General features: G+C 41.0%; 1 protein-coding gene across 3 annotated transcripts in view; it reads left to right on the top strand.

Moving 5' to 3' along the window:
- PRKCD (protein kinase C delta) overlaps positions 1–18,903 on the top strand; it is a 62,759-nt gene that overhangs the window by 25,068 nt on the left and 18,788 nt on the right. For all 3 annotated transcript variants that reach the window (XM_065749519.1, XM_065749517.1, XM_065749520.1), the window contains exons 2-4: positions 7,372–7,511; positions 11,042–11,241; positions 11,875–11,935. In XM_065749519.1, coding sequence (XP_065605591.1) covers positions 7,397–7,511; positions 11,042–11,241; positions 11,875–11,935 — 376 coding nt within the window. In that variant the 5' untranslated portion in view covers positions 7,372–7,396. The remainder of the gene's footprint in view (positions 1–7,371; positions 7,512–11,041; positions 11,242–11,874; positions 11,936–18,903) is intronic.

Raw genomic sequence — 18,903 nt, forward strand, 5'->3', positions numbered from 1 at the left:
GGCATTACAGAGGTCTAGTTTGAAGGTTCTGTCTGCAAGAGGCACTTACTCCACATAATCTGTTTTTGTTTTTTCAGCAATGTGAAGAAAAACTGCTCTCTAATTACAGTGTTCATTAGGCCTTTTTGTGGTTTTCTTTTGTTTATTTCTGTTGAATACACAATTCCTCTTTTTCCATTTTTTGCTTCTTTACTGTTACTATAGAGATGTTAACCTAGGATGTTTGAAATAAGATAAAATTCCAGTTAACTTTTTTTTTCCTAAACATTGATGACCTACTGTCTTTATGTTACTGAGCAGTTGGTGTTAATGAAAGAGGCAGGAGTTGCATGTTGGTTCTAAAGGTTCAGCTGAAGTGTCATGATGTTTAATGTTTGGTTTTAAGACGTTTGTGTTTTGTGTTGCTCTCTGGGAAGTATATTTCACATTCCAGGAAATTTTTGATAGCAAAGAAACTAAGTTTTGTGCATATAGCACTATACCAGAAAGAAAATCTAAAATGTTCATAAAATCATTGAATGGTTTGGGTTGGAAGGGACCTTTAACATGTCTAATTTCAACCCCCGGCTATAGGCAGGTCCACCTTCCTCTAGACCAGACTGCTCACAGCCCCATCCAGCCTGGCCTTGAATGCTTCTCTGGAGTCAGAAACCCTGCCAGACTGAGGATGGGGCTGAAGGTTGGGCTTGGTGTGCAGCTCCTCCCTGAAGGACTCCAACCCACTCATTCATCCTCATTATGGTGCTCTGCATAACCTGCTGGCAAGAATGGTCTTACAGGACACGAGTAATATCTTCAGTCTGATGTTTTTAATGGTTGGCAGTGGTGTTTTCTCTCTTTGAATGCAGAATTCTGAGGCTTTTCATAGAAGTGGGGCAGGAGGAAAAGTAACTCTTAGGAAATCACTGGAGGGCAAGCTTCTAGGCAGCATTGCCAGAAGGGAACTTAATATTGCATATGCAGGCAGAGAGCTAGTGGTGTGTTGTGAGCCCATTACGCCTGAGACAACAAAGAGCACTGATGTCAGAAGCTGAATGTGGAAGAGACGATTACTTCTTGGTTATGGTGGTACGTAAATACTACAGATTGATTCTCCATGTCCACTCCCCTTTGGTTTGATGCATCCGCAAGCTGCAGGAGGTCTGGTTGCTTCAGAAAAGGCTGTGAACCTTCTTGCAGTGCTGCATTCTTCTTTTGGAGAACTCGTATTCACATGATGAACTTGAGTTTTGCAATTGAGTCATGCTGACTAAATTCCTTGAGCACTGTTGAGGAAGTGGGAGCTGCAGGCCCGTCGGGCACTGACACGCAGAAGGTGCGCAGGACTGCTCACTGCCAGAACCATGCCTGGTGGCTGGCTTGGGTCCTGAGCCTGCTGAGGTAGGGAAGAAGTGCAGCTTCATCCCTTTCGCTGCAACATTTTCCTCTTGCATTGAAGGAATTATATTATTTAATGGCTTAAAAAAGCACCCTAAGCTTCAACTTATTTCTCTTCACTTGCTCAAAAAAGCTTTCCTAGTTAGTTTTAAGTTATATGTGCACAGAGGGTAGTATGGTCTGCCTCCTTAATACTCCAGTTTCATAGTGTGATTTTATATTAATGAATGGTTCCCACACACTGTGAGCTCCTTAACCAGCTGACAGCCATCCTGCTGGAGTAGGCCCTCCATGCCATTGCGGTGGCTTGTGCTATCAGAAGTAACACAATTCTGGGGCTTAAGGCAATTTTTCACCTTGTACATGCTTTTATTGTCCGGTATTTGTGATGGAAGTTAATGAAGAGGATTCTTTTGCACTCCTGTTTCAGGCTTGATTTTGGTAAAGGTGAAAGGCAGCATGTTTACAGTTCTGTCACTCAGTGGATTGTGCTGTGTGTTCAAACAGGAGGGACAACTTGGGAGTTTGGAAAAGAAAAAAAAAAGAACAAAGTGAATTTCTTATCCAGTTCAAAGGAAAAGTGGCTGACTTGTCTTCCTTGTTCCCAAGTAATGGTTCTGGAATATCAAAAACAGCAACTTTGCTCCTAATGTTCCCTTTCCAAAAAAGGGCATCCCGTGCTGCTTTTCAGAAATTTGCTCTTGGAAGATTTAAAGAGTTGGTGTGTTCAGAAAAAGGTTTCTGATGTTCGTATTTGGAAAAGATTGTCATAATAAATGTCGGGAAAACATCAGTAATTTTTTTGGCCTGTAAGCAGTGTACCAGTATCACCAGCTTATAAGACAGCCATAAATTCAGTTATGGGACTGTTGAGCATGAAGAAGAGGTGTGGAAACTCAGGATTGTCCATGCTTCTGGCCAGGCAGATAAACACCAGGAACATATCTTATCTGCCTGGATTTTCTCCATGCTATTGCAACACAAATAGTAAGAGAGTTTATGTCATTCTGTTTCTGATTTTGTCCTAACCCAGCAAAAGCAGATGTATTTTAAAAAAGCAGTGTGGTGAGGGAAAGAAGGACATGGTAGCTACCTTTTTTTTTTATTTTTGAGCTATATTTGTAGGATATGATGAACCGTTCTGCACATACAAATAAAACAGATCAGATCCCAAAATACGTATAACTTACACTAGAATTTTGAGGATTGCCAGTTTGAAGTTATGAACTAGAAAAAAAAAAGAACCATATGCATTTGTCAATTTATTTAACAGCAAATAAATTGAATTATACTGTTAGATTTTTTGTCAATCTTTTTTCACCTTTCTAAGTCCTCTGATATAATTACTTGTAAATGTTTTTAGAAATGTTGCTGCAGAAGTTAAAGGTGGTTGGGCTTCTTTAAAGATGTTCTCTTAATGCTACCTTACCAAAGGTAAGTGCATTTTGTTAAGCATTTCCTAATGCTTTAGGTGCATTGCTTTCCTCACGCGTTATATATTTTGCTTTCATAGGTGTAGTCCATTAGTTGTAATTTTAAGGTTTATTGTTATTTTGTTTATAAAATCTTCTCCGTGTTCATCAAAACAGTGGCTGGGAGGCTTCATGCTGCTAATCGCCATTCTTGGATTCCATGGACAGATGCATCTGTCATTTACCGGAGTAAATAAAAATGAGATAGTCCCAACTTGAGTGGCTAATTTTATTTTATTTTTCACCACCTCTGGCGTCTGCCAGCATTCAGCATTATGTTGTAGCATTCACTGTGGGTACCTTATTTGCTATAGGGACCTGTTCAGCCTTTAGCCGAAGTAGCAGTGGTGCCATAGTGCTTAGGGAAGTCCAGATGATAAGTGTGCTGCAGTCTGTCTTCTTGACGAGGCTGGTAACAGCAAATATAACAGACCTCTTTAAACTGGTTTCTTTCTGAGAGCAACTTCTTCCCCCAGAATATTAAATAGGAGCCAGGACCTGAACCAGAGCATGCAGAAGTTCCCTAAAGAGTAACTACTGGTCTGCAACATCAAAAGCAATGAGTGTTATGATTACTTTGATTCAGGTGCATGTTCTACAACAAAGTTACTGCTGCTTCTATCTTGAAGATGGTATTTTGATTGGCTCAATGTATACCTGTGAAGGGAGATATTCAGGAGCATTAGCCATCCTGTCTGCTTTGTGTGAGTTAACCTGCAATGTAAGCAAAAAGCACCATGAAAGGGGATTATGAAAAGGCAAGTGTGCATGTCAGTGGTGTGCACAGGTAAAGGATGTTAATCACATTGCCAGCATCTCTTCCTTCAGGCTTTCCTATGTTATCACTGTTAAAGTAGCAGGGGCACCTTCTGTAGGAAATACACAAAGTGCTGGGTCATGGTTGTGAGGCTTCAGTGGGGGCAAAGGAAGCTGGACAGTAGTTTGGTGCTGTCTTCCTTGAACCTTCTGTTCAATGCCAGAATGCAGGAAAGGAAACCCTTGTATAATAAAAATAAAAATAAAAAAAAGACAACCTCTCAAGTTGGAAATTATATTTAAGAAGCAGAAATTACTACTACATGTTCTCAAGGATGAACACCCACTGGTCAGTTCCATGCAATGCTGGCTGCTGGTGCTGGCATTCCCCAAAGCATTTTTGTGGCTTTGGAAGTGATCTCAGCAAGGAGCTGAACAGAAAGTGGTCATTTCATCCTGTCCAGGTTTCTGTAAGGCACCAGGGAAAAGGCGTGTCCCTGGTGTGTGTGCAGCTGTACATGCATTTGCAAAAGGCAGGAACTTTTGTTGGCTTTCAGACTGTTAAAAGGAGATCAGAGGCTCTGATCAGCAAAGGAGATTTCTCAGTTTGCTTTTCTTTTGAGTGTATAGATCTGTATCAGTGATGGACAAACTATTCCATTACTTTTTAGTCCCTTCAGTGTACTGTTCTTAGAATCATAGATTCATAGAGTGGGTTGGGTTGGAAGGGGCCAACAAGTGGGATCAACAAGTGCCAAGCTCTCTGCAACAGGCAGCACTACTGGGTCAAGTACTTGATGAGACTGCTCAGGGACCCTTCCAGCCTGGCCTTAAACACCTCCAGAGATGGGGCATCCACTACATCTGAACAACCGTTCTTGGCATGGCAATATTTCCTCCTCTGCTGCTTTGGTGTCACTTCCCATATTGTGCAGAAATCATGCTGCTCATTGCTCCTGTGTGAAAACTTAAGCACTCACCCATCCAGTCATCTGGATCATGGATGCCATGCTGGCATCGCTGTGAAGTTGCCATTTTCTCACTTTCTTCTCTTCTTGCTTATTATAGTCAGCAGTAACATGGTTGATTTTCTTTTCAGATTTAATACTGTCAAAAGTTCTCAATTTTAAAGCTTCTTGGAAGTTGGTGCGGGTTTTACAGGGTCTGCTCTAGGGGTGGTATTGGATCTAGCTTCAACTTGCAGTAGGGTGGGTTGGGATCCTTGAAATGAATGTGCTAGGGAGCACTGAGGAGCATGCTCTGAATCACTGTGGCCACCATGGGTACTTCATGCAAAACAGTCCTATAAAACATTTTTTCAGGGTAATTTTTCTCAGTCATAGTATTTTTAGAGTTTACATCTCAGTTTCTCCACCAGTTTGGACAAAATCACACACTCGAGGGGAAAACATATTGGCTTTAATGCTTCCTAGCAGTAATACGGGTCATATGAGTTCATTGTAAAATTGCCTTCAGGTCATAGCTGGTGGCTGACAGACACAGCTCTTAACTCTAAGCTAGAGTCAACACTTTGAAGGAGACCAGAGAGGTACTTCTATCTAAATTAAAGTGAACGGTATTATATTTGACTTTGGATGCTTTTGCTTTTCAGATGTGACAAAACTTTGGGTGAGCAGGGATTTTTAGAAACATTGTTGAATTAAATCTCTGGAATTTCACTTGCTGCCAAAAGCAGTTCTAGTAGGGTGTGTTTTTGTTGTTTACAGCAGTACAGCCAGTATGTGTCAAGCACAAAATCTTAGCATAGATGGAGAGTGAAGCTGTTGAAGTAAATGCCCAATAACAAGCCTTGTGATCTGCTTCAGACTAATAGTGGCTTCACGTTGGGTGAAATCTGTGCAATTGTTAGTTTAGCTTTGTTGATGCCTTCCAATTATTTTGTAATTGCAATTTCTATTTGGGTTCTCCGTTCCAGCCTGAGTTATTCTGCAATCTGGTGATTTTTGTCAAAATTCCCAGCGGGAGCTACACACTGACCTACGTAGCTTGTTTCTGCCTGTGACCTTAGTGGGTCCTAAAGCTCTTTCCTCAGTAATATTATAAATTCTGGTTTCTTTTGCATCTGTACTGAGTAGTAACTTCATGTGGTCTGGTGCTGGTGAGTCATACAGCCAGTCACTCAAGGGTAGCTCTGAGCACACTGAGCACAAATCTCTCAGGCAGTTAAAATACGTTCCACAATAAAGCTCTTTACGAGCATGGCGCTTACGCTGCTTTTGTCAAAGGGAGGTATCGGATGATATTTCTACAAGAGCTGTTTTGCTGTCCTTGTGAGGCCATCCCAATCCCCAGTGTCATCAAATAGTTCTCCAAGCCACATTAACCAGTGGATTAGTGTGGAAGGGCTGTTATTTCACTGAGAGTTTGAGTGAGGCTGTGGCTCATCTAAGGGGGAGCCAATGGAGGGGTGGTCTTCCTCTTGGACCTTCCTGCAAGGGAGTGCTGCATAGCCAGAGAGCCCCTCTGCCACTTGGGTGCGTTCCATTCTTGGTGTGGCTGTTGGCCTACCTGCAAACACTTTGCCTGCTATCACCAAGAAACAGTTTTGTTTCTTCATAAGTAGAACAAGCAATGGTGCCGTCTTAAACGTGCTTTCAAACTTCATCTTGCCCTACTGAAGAGAAGGTAGGAACCACTCCATTAATAAAAACTAGCTCAATTAATGTTAGAGAGTCAAAAGATGTTTTTTATTCTTTTGCAAACAGTTTCCATGCAAGAAGACTGCATGATGTCAGGAAACAGTGCTAGGAACTATATTCTGTTTTGCTGCAAAGACTGATTTCATAGTCTTTTATCTAAATGACTTGTAGACCTTAAGAGTTTAAAGTATGTTAATTGCTTCTCAGGTTAATGTCATTACATAATGATAATAAAAAAAAGCAAGGATATGCAGGATTGCTAGAAATGCTGCTCCTATCTGCTTGACCAAGCTAAAAGGCCAGCTCAGCCCACTTTTCATTCTTTTTTTCTATCATCTCTTCCTAGTACCTTGTTAACTCTTTTCTCCTAATCCTTTCTCAGATGGCACTTAGTCATCTGTTAGCAAGGAATGCTGTTTTCTTTTGAGTAATTAGTGCTTTCTTCACCAAACAAGGATTGGCATACAGCGAACCGCATTGCTGGAGGTGCTGCAAACTGAGCTGAAACGTGCTCTGTGTTCAGGAGCTCTTGAGGAGGGAAGACAAAGAAACACTATTTTTGCTGACTTACATGATTTAGATTCTTGCATTTTCCGACAGCTTAAACCAATGGTGCTGTTGTTTAGAAGTTGTAGGAATATATATTTAAGTATACCTATTCTATATAGTCATACGAGTGGCTCCAAAAATAAGTATTTTTATTATAGAAAAAAAAAGACACAACTGTATTTGAAAATAAAAGGAACATCAGTATGTTAAGAAATGTGTGCAGTTTTTCCACTTCAATTTTCCGCTGTCTCTTACTTCGTGATTTCTTTGATAATTCGTATCTCTCTATGGAAGTGGTCTCAGTCCATTAAAAATTGCGGAAGGTCTAAGTCAAGCTGGGAACAATTGAAAAAAAAAGTCTTAATTGAGTCTTTGGTCATACTTGTAATGTTTGTTGTTTTAGTTTGGGTGAATTCTACTTTGGGCTTACGGTCTCAAAGCCTCATATATGACTTTCAGACTTCAGAGCATAAGGTACTGACTATGATGGCTGAGAACTGTGTACTGCTGTCCCACATGTCTCAGACCAAGTCTTCTGTCCTGTTATTCTCACACAGGTGTGCATTGGCAGTGTTGTGAAAAATGGCCCCCTTTTTAAGGATATCTTTCAACTCATTTGAACTGGGACCTGTGCAGAATCGAGGGGAGCAGCTACAGCCTTTCTGTGCTATCAAGATGAAGGAGTCATTGACTACAGGTGAGCTTACAAAGGGTGATACTTGAATAAAATAATCCATTGAGAAATACTGCAATCCCTGTTAGTCTGTGAATGGTAATGAGTCCTGCTGTTCCTGTCATGCCAAGCATCTCAGCATGAGCATGGCTTGTTTCTACTCCCACTGTAAAATGAGGCTTCTTTATTAGAACTTTCTTGTCCTGCAGCTAGAATGTTCAGCATTTGGTAGGATGAAGTCTAAGCTTTCTTTCTCCTGCATCAGCAACAACGAATGAGATGCACTGTATTCACAAAATATGTGGTACAGGAGCTGAAACAGTTGAATTATCACTTTTGTTTGAGTTGAGTTGTTAGCTTTATATGACATAAGTTTGCAAATGTTAAATAAAGCATTGTTCTGTCCACTTCTGTGTGCAACAGACTGTGCTCACAAGGGCTCGGCAAGAGAGAGTGGTGTAATGGAGTGTCCTTAAAAGGGCTATGAACTGCAGCAGGTTTGAGAATGCCCTTCTCAAGCATACAGCAATACATTAGTTTTATTGCCTTAGAGGATGGATATCAATGACAAATGTACTTGATTGGTGTAGTAGTAACTGAGGCTTTTGGCAGAATTACTTGCTTGGAATGATTTACACCCAAAGTTATGTTAGCATCTCCTCACTGAGCAGGCTTTGTTCAAGAAGTGTTTAGATGGGGTGCTGAGGGATTTGATTTAGTAGTTCAGTGGGTAGGGATGGTGTTAGGAGGATGGTTGGACTAGATGATCTTGTAGGTCCTTTCCAACCTAATTTACCTATGAACCTATGAACCAGGCACTCTGCCTTCAAAGACCACTTCTTCAAAGTCTTGTAATTGTTTCAGATATTTACCTAGAATAGGCACTGCAGCCAGACAGAATGATAGAGAATTCATACAGCCTAGGAATTGCTGTATGAATTACACTGAGCCTTCTAAATCCTGCCTTATGTTTCTAGGGCTTCTCAAAATGCCAAAGAATGCAGGAAAAGCACAGCACCCCTTCCAGGAAATGCTGTTGTCTAGCAAATTAAGCTCCAAAAAGGTTCTTTCCTTGTCTATTGGAAGATGCCCTAAAGAAATGGTGTTCAAGGCGTTGATGCTGTTAGAACATGTGGAGGTGTGGAAATGGTCTAAATAAATCCCCTTTGCAATTTGTCAACATGTCTCTTTCTGACAAGTGGAATAGTCCCACTGTTTCTCCTCTCTGGGTACTGAAAGACTGGGGAGAAGGATGCTGTGAACCTCAGAGCAGTGACTAGTTGGGGGTGGGAGGTGCTAAGGAAAGGAAACTGATGCTCCTGTTGCCAGTTTGACAAGGTTTTGAATAACTTCAGTTGGGTTTGCATAATGAAGCATGATTGAAGAAATCTTGTTGTATAAGCAGAAGAAAATTTGCCTGATGATTAGGCATAAAGCCAATTCACAAATATGTAAAGGAATTTGTGGCCTCTAGTGTTAGCGGAGAAATAAGGGAAGCCTGAATTTAGTAACGGTAGGAACAGTGCTTTTAAAGGTTGTTCTTTGCTCAGACTTCAGTGTTCAATTACAAGGAGATACTGTGATCTATGACAAGCCTTGATTAATACGATTTTAATTACAAAAGCAGCATGGCCAGACTGGAGGTTGTTGCCATTAATTCAGGTAACTTCTTCCAGTTCTCTGTATGGTAAGAATGTGCATTGTAACCGGGCAAAGCAGATTTTAATTGGAGCAAGGTAATAGGGAGACTTCTGTGAATGGGCTGAAATAGCTTATTCCCACTAATATTAGTTATTATTCCCACTTATATTAGTTATTCCCACTAAAAACCATACAAAGAGTATTACCAACTCATCTTTAAGTACTGCTGCTTCCACAAATCGTGAATTATCTTCAAAGGTCCTGCAGAAGGCTGCAGTTTCTTGTGTTCCTGAGGATGCTAGCTGAAGCATGTCTTTCTGGTGAAAGGGTCTGGCTTTAGCAATCCAAAAAAGAGGCTAATGTGAAACCCTTGCTGTGCAGTCAGCTTGCTTTTAATTCCACCTTACTGTTATTGGCCATCTTAATAACCCCTAAATGATGTTCTCTTGAGATTACTTGGTACATTTTCACTGTAATATTTCCAAATTCTTCCATAGCTACGAATAGCAAGTACAAAGCTCTGGAGGTTGGTTTGGATTGCTAATATTTTTCAGTTTTTCTGTCTGCAAGGTTGCATAAATTTCAGATGAAAGATTTTGATTGAGTCGAAGAGAAATGCTCAAGTTCGATGTGAAATGACAGAGGTCCTCAGGTGGCTGAATTTTAGTTTGCTTCTTGGCAGGCAGAGTTTGGTGTGCTTGTCAAAGCTGTGATCTGTAATGCTGTTGTGGATAGGCCTTCCCTAATAAGGAAGGACAAGGATGAATTTCCTTACTCTTGTGTGGATAGCTCAGCACAATTGAGCAATGTGTATTGAGCAAGCTGCTACTGAATTAGGACTTTGCTCTGAGTTTCCAGGAAGTTGGTTGGGTTTTTTTTCTTGGTTGGTTGGTTGTTTTTTTTTTCAGTAAGAAGAGTCACATTCTTCTTCCATTGAAATGAATGAAAATTTGATGGCTAGTTGTCAGCAGCAGATCACACTGCAGCTCCTTGGGGAAGGGTCCAGCTATTTAATCTGCTTTGCTACTGCCTTGATATCATAAGAACAGATTGCATTCTTACAGGAGGAAAAAAAATCATCCAGAGATGAAGAGGTATATAGAAAGCACTTTCATTGCACTTTCATTTTATCCTGATAAGCAGCAAAAATTGTACAGAATGTACAAAATGGTTTTCAGTTACCTGAGCACAGACAGGGACTAATTGCCACAGGAGCACAGCAGAGGAATGCTGTGGAGGTGGCATCATGTACTGGAGTTGCACTGAAAAACTGGATGTGGTTGTTTAGAAGACAGTATCATTTTCAGTGTGTTGGAGGGATTACTGAGAATGCCAGGTCTAGAAATATGCTAATGCCTGTTACAGGTAGGGACAGAAAGTGGCTGGTTGATACACTAAGCTAAAGACAAGAAGAAATGAAGTTAGCAGGTGTCCTTACTCTTTAACTATGCAAGGTCTGTATGTGCTCTATGTACCTCTATGCATAAGGCCTTCTGGCACTCATTAAAAAGTGGCAAGCACAGCAGAAAGAGAGCAGCGTCAATGGGAGGGACTGTATGAATAGAAGTGAAATGTAGGGGTAACTTGCAAGTGGATTAATGATGTGTGGAACTTCTCATCTCTCAGCCACAAGTTTCTGTTTAAACTTAGGTTGTTGTAACATCTGTTTTTTCTTCTGGCAGTAGGTATTCACTACAATCAGATAACACATCATGGAGACTGATGCCAGAAAGTAGCCGTGCGAATATTACCTGTCAGAATGCATATGATTAATCCCACACTGGGGCTTGTCCACCCCAGTCTCTGGGGCAGAACAGTAACACCTTTGTTGCCTTTACATGTCCTGCTGTCAGAGTGAGCTTTTTTTTCTTTCAGGTTTCACAGTTTCTCTCATTTTATGACGTGTCTTTCAGAGAGAGGAAAAACTCTGGTTCAGAGGAAGCCCACCATGTATCCAGAATGGAAGTCTACTTTTGATGCCCACATTTATGAAGGACGTGTGATTCAGATTGTTCTCATGAAAGCAGCAGAAGAGCCATTATCTGAAGTGACCGTAGGGGTGTCTCTCCTGGCAGAGCGCTGCAAGAAAGGCAATGGCAAAGCAGAATTCTGGGTAAGGGAAAAGATTAATTCCGTGAACTTGCTGACTTGATTCTGCTTCTTGAATGGTCACCTAACGCCTTCTAAATTGTGTTTGATCCCCTTAGCTGGGGTCGTAAGACCCTTTATTTTAGCAGCCTTTTTTGAAGCAGATTATATAAGAAGTTCAAGAAATTGACAATGCATGTGTATGAAACATGGGTATAAATCGTGGAGTGCCTATTTTTTAAAAGCTTAACTGTTGTTATGGAGATTAGCTTATGTTTAAATTTGATCTGCTGGTTTCCTGATGTTGTGCTACAATATCTGGTGTATCTGTTGTACAGATTTTTAAAACTGGATTCCTGTGCAAGTTGAATTTAATGAAAGTAAAAAATAGATGCTGACAAGGTTCAGAAAAAGGAAACGAATGTGAAAAACAATGACGTGTGACTGCACTGAGCTTCTGGGTCAGCATCGAAGCGATGCAGAATGCAAGTAAAAGCAATAGGATAAAAGTACCTCTTTCAGCTGCTGCTGTGAGATATGGAAGAGGGTCACAATCCAATAGTTACTGAATGCTGTACTTTGATTGCCTAGAGAGCAGTGTAAGCTCCTGAGAGTTTCAGTTTACCACACACTTCACCTTTGGTATCTTTCTTTTCAGCTTGACCTACAACCTCAGGGGAAGGTGCTGATGGCTGTGCAGTATTTTTTAGAAGATGCAGGTAATGTCAGCTGTTTGTTTTTTTTTCCAGTTCTGTAAAACACTTTTTTGTAGCTTACAAAAAAAAAAAAAAAGACAAAAAAAAAAAAAAAAAAAAAACCTGGTGTACTGAGTAGTTTTCTGATCTTATTAATTCATTTTGGATTTTTTAAATTTGTTTTGTAGGGGTTTTGTTTGTGGAGTCATGGGTGCCACGTTTGTTGATTTCTAAATGCCTTCATACTCTGTAGTAGTGTTGCATTTAGGCACACTGTTGGCCTTTATTACGTCTGTCCTCATGTTTTGGCACAACAGAAAAATATTGAGTTCCTGTTTAAGCATGAAGTTAAATGTCTTGTTCTAATTTATGGCAAACATTTTTTATGGATTGGGGAAGTAGGTCTGATTTTCCTGGGGTTCAGCTGTAATACTCATTAATCATGGAAATCAATTGTACCAACAAGTGAATGGTTAAATGTTAAAATGCAAATCTAGTTAATGTTCTGCTTTATCAGTTGAAAAAGTTAACAGGTGGTATGTGTTCAGGATCTACACACACTGCTTGGAAAAGAAACCTGGAGATGGAAGGAGATAGCCGATATGAGAGGGAGAAACTTTAGGTATACCAACAAAAACAAATATTTTAGCAGGGATTTGTGTAACTTTCCTAAAGGAAACAATATAAAACTCACAGCTTGCCTAACTTTTCCATACTAGAAGTCATGAAACCTTTGTTTATTGGGAATTATGCTACTGTGTCGTTTTAGCTTATCAGTCTTACATGGTTTAACACTGCATTCATAAATAATCAGCAAAAGAAGTAAGCAATAAGTTTAAAAGTATTGTTGGAGGTTTGATGGGGTTTTGTGTGTGTGTGGCTATTTTGCTTTTTCTTTTTTGCCAAATATATACAGGGAACATAGTTTACTCTCATAGAACAAGTAGATTGTGAAGGTTTCTTGTACCATATGTGCAATCTGCCTAGCAGCTTTTGGAAAAGCCACTAAAGATAGATGGTGATATGCAGGAGGTGTAACACTGCAGTATTTCAGAGTTGATGTTTTAGCTTTGCAATGACAAAAAGAGAACAACCCAAAAGCTGCCTACAGTCTTGTTACTTTATTCTCCTTTATGAAATGCTTCCTCTTTAAAGCAGTATATTTGTGAGTCTGAAGAATCATAAGCAAGAGCACCTCTCTGAAGGTTGAAATCTCTGTTTATGCACAGTAATATTCAGTTTGGCATTCAAACTGTTGTGAACCATTAAGTTTGAAAACTTTAGTCTCGAATGTCATCATTGCTTTCCCTCCCAAGGCAGCTTCATGGGGTGAGGCACTGCCTGTTCAGCAAGGCATACAGAAATCTGTTTGTCCTGAAAGCTGAAATGTCTCTCAACCAAAGGTGCAAAGGATTTCTACTTCTTTTTTTTTTTTTCAGTTTCTCATTTTATGAAACTGAAGCTTCTTCCCTCCACAGTGATATAAAAATGGTAGAGATTGCATGTGTAATTTGTGATAAAATGTGAGGAAGAACTGCTGATGTGTACTGTAACTACTGAAATGATTGCATGTAGTTATTTGTCAGAACGAATTAAAAATTGATAGTGTTGTTTAAAATCCTTTTATTGCCTTTATTATTAGTGATTGAAGATGACAGTGGATGAAATCTAAATAGTGAACAGATTATTAAATCATCCAGTCTTACTTGAATATTCAAGTTGACTTTTGTGATGTCTCAGGCCTTCTGTTTTGCAGTATTCTACTTTTTTGCAAATGTTAAATAAAGCTACATTTTACAAAGGCAAATCACTGGATGTGATGCTCAGAATGTGCACATCAACATCTGTACATTGTTAACGCACACTGCTGGGAGTTACAGCCTTGCTTTTGTGTTGCTGTGTATCTGCTAAGTAGGAAAGTTTTGCAGCTTGTCTTTGCACTACTCTAAAATAGTAAAAATGCTTGTTCTGGATCAGGTATTCCAGCTGTTCCTGTGTTGGGATATTGTTGTTGCCTGTGTCCCTGTGTTATAGGTGTTAGCTTGCATTTGAATATCTCATGCACTTTGCAGAGGTGATGCACTTTCTTTGGCTCATTTTGCAGATAGAAGCTTTTGTTTTCCAGCCTTTCCTTCTAAGTAGAATGCATTCTGCCATCTCTAGGGAGAACTGATTTTCTTAGCAAGCAGCAGAGCTGAGAAAAGTAAGCATGATATTGCTCCGTTTCCAGATTTGTTGTTAAAGAATAGAGATATTCAAGACCCGCCTGGACGCCTACCTGTGTGACCTGGTGTAGGGAGCTGCTTTGGCAGGGGGTTGGACTTGATGATCTCTTGAGGTCCCTTCCAACCCCTATGATTCTGTGATTCTATGAATAACTTGGAGTTAACTGGTATTAAATTTGCTCCATGGAAGGCTGCACTGAGATATTTTGTTTATGCATTTGTGCATTTTCTTTGCAGAGTGGAGTCTAATCAGTTGGTTTTAGAGGCACGTATGAAAAGTCTGCCTAGTCTTGGGTGCTCTTTTCTGTCCTGGCAGTCATGGCAGAGCTGTGGCATAGTGCTATTGAAGGACTTCTTTTTGCCTTCTGACCTGGAATCTGCAAATAAGTTTGTGCTGGAAATCAAAGCTTGTGAAAATCTCTTAGCATGTGAAGGGGTCAACATGCTTGACTTCTGATAGCATTTCAAAATACTGTTTTCCTTCTCTCATAGTATAGAAAATAGCTTGTAGTTCTGTGAAGCATCTTCAGCTTTTATAGGTAGGAGTTGCAATGTGTTTAATGCTTTCCTGGCTGCTTGTTTCATTAAATGTAATGAACCAAGTAAGAAAACCCAGGATCACAGAGATGGCTTGCTGTACTGCTGAATGGCTCGCTGTCTGTTAGCAGCTTTGGAAACAGGGCTTTTGTTCTTAGTTCTGGATTCTGATTGACTGTTTTGCTGCCTTCAGCTTCCTGAAGTCATGCCTTCAGTTGCTGGCAAGTGGATCAGGTTTGCATGTGAGCTTCTGATATCTGAAGTATCTGGTTTCTGGGAGAGTAATCTGAACCAGGGAGCTGCAGTTACTTGGGACATGTTTTTCTTGTGTGTGTTGTGGTAAGTGTTGGGTGAGTTTAAGATCTGAGAATTTTTCAGATCTGAGTTTTTCTGAGGCCTCTGTGAAAAATAATGACATAAAGAACAGATTCACAGATGCTCTGCTGTCATGATCTGCACGTTGTATGGGTTGAGATTTGAGATTTGATTTTTACATCTGCTTTAATCTGCATGCAGATGTATGATTGTAATAATTAAACAGACTTTTATTTTCAAGGAAATCAAACATTCATGGTTAGAGTAGTTAGGTATGTACACAGTTGGTCATGTATTTGGTTGGGAAGGTAGCTATCATGTGCAGGCCACAGGAAACTTGATATCAAGTATATGTTGGCAAGGAATTTGACTGGTTGCTTTTTTAATTAAAGATTCTGAGCCTTTGCATGGATTGTGTTTGCTATTATCAAAGGTTGCTGATTCAACTGTTTTGTCCATGACTCAGCCCAGCACAAGCAGGCCACCAGGGGATGTCCTGGCTCGCAGAGGTGTAAAGGCTCTCCCTTGCTGTTTCTTCTTTTTCACTATCTCCATGCAGTTGTTGGAAAATGTTCTTCCTTGCAATTTGTAATTCTCTCTGCATAACCAGAACATGGTCTCTGTTCCCCTGCTGAGTCCGTGTTTGTTTGAACTTCTTAAAAATTTCTGTGGCAATGCACATTAAAGATAGTTTTTCCATTAATGATAACTTGCTAAGTAGAGCTGTAGTAAGAGAAAATGATCTGTACATCATTGTCTTGGAGCCATCTTAGGTTCAGATGCACATGACATACAGCTGCTGTCCAAACCTTGCAGTTTCTTCAGAAGCATAGCTTCAGCTATGTTGTATGTTTTTCAGCTATATGTTGCTTGGTTGTGGCAAAGGTATTCAATAAGGCAGCTGTTTGTGAGGTCAGTGCACTCCGACATGCTGGTTTTAGAGTTTCTCTGTGCTCCAGTATTCTTCACAGTCAGAGGAAAACATTTATTTTGCCTGCTTTTTCTCAAGTTGATACAGCCCAGTTTACTAATTACCCATTAAAACTAGGTGCCAGTCTAATCGATTTCTACTAGGTTCAATGTCAGTTTTCCAGACAAGGAGGAAATACCATGATTTCCCATATCTTGATCCGAAGTGTTATCTGGGAATTTTGCACACAATATCAGCAATATTAAAGTGCTAACAGTGTATCAGCATGAGAAGCCATACCCTGTTTGCACACTGCTGAATCCTGTTTGTTTCTCACTAGCACTGTGGTCTCTACATGTTACAGACTTCAAGAGGACATTTTCCCCATTCAGTCACAGGGTGTCTTTTTAAAACACGTGAAGAAACAGCACTCTGCTCCTCAACTCAGCTGCTCTGCTTTGTTGCTGTCACTGATTAAATCCCCCTTCCAAACACATCCCTTTCATGGAGCAGGACATATGAACTTCCACCAGCTCTTGAAATGTTTGGTTTTGTGTTTTTTTTCTTGCACACACATTTCAGTGTGTGGTTTCCCGGAAGCATTTGAGGGACGTTGGCTGTGATCTGTGTATTTGCTCAGCAGCGTCCAACCAAAGGATCGTACTGTTTGCAGACATCAGCAAGCCTGGAGAAGTCAATGGGAGTTTTTGTTGGGTGAACTCAGTGGCCTGTTAGAACAGCAGAAACAAACCCTGTTCCTAAAGAAGTAGCAGTGTACATGGTGTCAGGATACAACAGTGCACTTGTAAACTTTTTTCAGGTCAAGGCAGGTCTGATCCAGACAGTCAGTTTCTCAGAAAAGTGCTTTAATATCTAGAGCTAAAAACCAAGGGCTTCTTTTTGATCCTTCTTTGCAGTGTAATGCTTATTCTCAATCTCTAAACTGACTTTGACCGTGCTTTTCTAAAATAGCAGTTGCTGCTGCAGACTGTGACTGATGAATTAGCTCAGGGCACTCAAAATGATGTTGGATGATAGATTGTTTTCCAGGTTCAGTGGTGTGTTGGAACTGCAGCAGTGGCAGCCAGCTTGATAAAATGACAGAGAACAAGCACAGCTAGCAACTAGAACAGGGCTCTTGGATGTCTGCAGTAAATACAAACATTGTGGTTAACATGACTTGACAAAAGAAACAAGGCTGTTTTTATGAGTATACATAGGTCACTCCAAAAGTAATGCTTCCTATTTATTTCCACAGAAACTATCTTTGTAAAATTGCAATTTCTCAACTGTAAAACACTTATTGAAAAATACAGCATAGTCAGCATAGCCTTATCACCAGCAATGAACAAGAGCATGCATGCTGTGTTCATAAAAATCCACAGCAGCAGAGGTGACCTACTTTTCACTGCTGCTATGATTGTGTTGGTGCTGGGAAAATGTTGCACATGCAGTTCATCTTTGTCAGACCAAAAAGATGGAAGTCATCAGGCTCCAAATGATGGATGAAGTAGGATAGTCCAGCCAAGATTGTCAGTGTGTACCATAGTCTTCAGAGTGGTATGTGGCCTGATGTTATCAGGGTGATAGAGTAAGATTTTCTTCTCTGGCCTGGCTCTGGAAGTTTGAGCCTTCAGATTAGTCAGCGCTGTGATGTAGCAGTGTTGTGGTGTTGTGGTTTTGATGCCGGTATTCCACATCAGAGCATCACGCAGCAGTGAAGGAGTTAATGCTGTGGGAGCAGCAGAGGGGCGGAGCTCCGCACCGGAAGTCAGGCAGCGCTCGGTCTGGGCGCGTTGCTCTGGGCTGCCGTTGGAGGTTCAGCACGTGTGCTTCCCCTGCAGTTCCGCCTTAACGTCAGCTCACGGCTTCTGGTTTGGAAATTTTATCTCTCTCTCAATTGTTCGATTTTATTAGATTTAGTAAAGTTACCGTTCCTTCTCAGATCGTGCCGTTGTTTTCTTGTAGACCCATCTCTTCCCGCTGTTTCCCCCTCCCCCTCCCGGAGCGCGGCTCTGCTCGGGCGGCCGCGCGGCCACTGACGCAGTTTCTCTCCCCTCTCCCTTCTCGGTTTCCCTTGGGTCACTGTCACAGATAACACCGTGACAATTATTGGTGGAGGATGCGGGCAGTGCAGTATTTGTACTCCATTGTAAATCTGGTGCTAAGTGGACTAAGGGTTTTCATGTACCTTACAGCATGCTCGCGTCTTTTTAAGCTCCTCGCGTTCAGCACCGGAGTAATGTGGATATACAGCTACTTTAGTGTGCTGAGGGGGTTACATGCCTCCTGCCTAGACACCCTGGCTAACGTGACAGATTATGCGGCATTTGGAACGGTTTCCAGTTACTCTTTTCAGGTCTTTACCTATATTCAAGATGTCAGCCTGGCAACTGTGTTATCTGTTTTTCTGAATGCTCTCTTGGCAATTTATATCATGTGGAGGAAGCATTCCTCAAAACCAGAGAGTGTTGAATGGCAGGGAAGGTGGAAAAAATTAGGAAAGAAATTAGAAGCGTGGGGACCCCCGGTGTTATGCAATTTTGATCTTGAGCACCTGTGGGATCCTGAGAAATTCAGTGAGTGTTTAGGTAAGGAGTCATGTGACTCAGGACGATCTGAGAAGGAACGGATTGTTTGGGGTCTGGCTTGTGCTTATCGAGCTATAATTGATGTTCTGGAGAGAAATGGTTTCCAAACCAAGGTCCAAAGCAAAAATGAAAACCTCGAAGTTAGACCTGACCAATCACAGGAAGCACCGGTATCAGTGTCGGTTGCCCCTGTGGAAGGCCAGAAATGGACACGGCCGTCCTCGTGCCTAGAATGGAAAGAAGAAGCAGAGAAAGAAAAGGAAGATCCAGGCGAGGGGCCCTCCTCAGCACCACCACCACCACCACCTAGAAAGGCCACTAAGAAAAGTGAGAGACATGGAGAAGACAGCGATGATGATGGAGTCACTGTTACCACTACTCGTCGGCCCCTAAAGATGACTGAAATCCAAGGTT

Source organism: Cyrtonyx montezumae, unplaced genomic scaffold (assembly GCF_038088225.1).
Source record: "Cyrtonyx montezumae isolate F1298 unplaced genomic scaffold, pur_monq_1.0 scaffold_6, whole genome shotgun sequence".
In the NCBI taxonomy this organism is placed as follows: domain Eukaryota; kingdom Metazoa; phylum Chordata; class Aves; order Galliformes; family Odontophoridae; genus Cyrtonyx; species Cyrtonyx montezumae.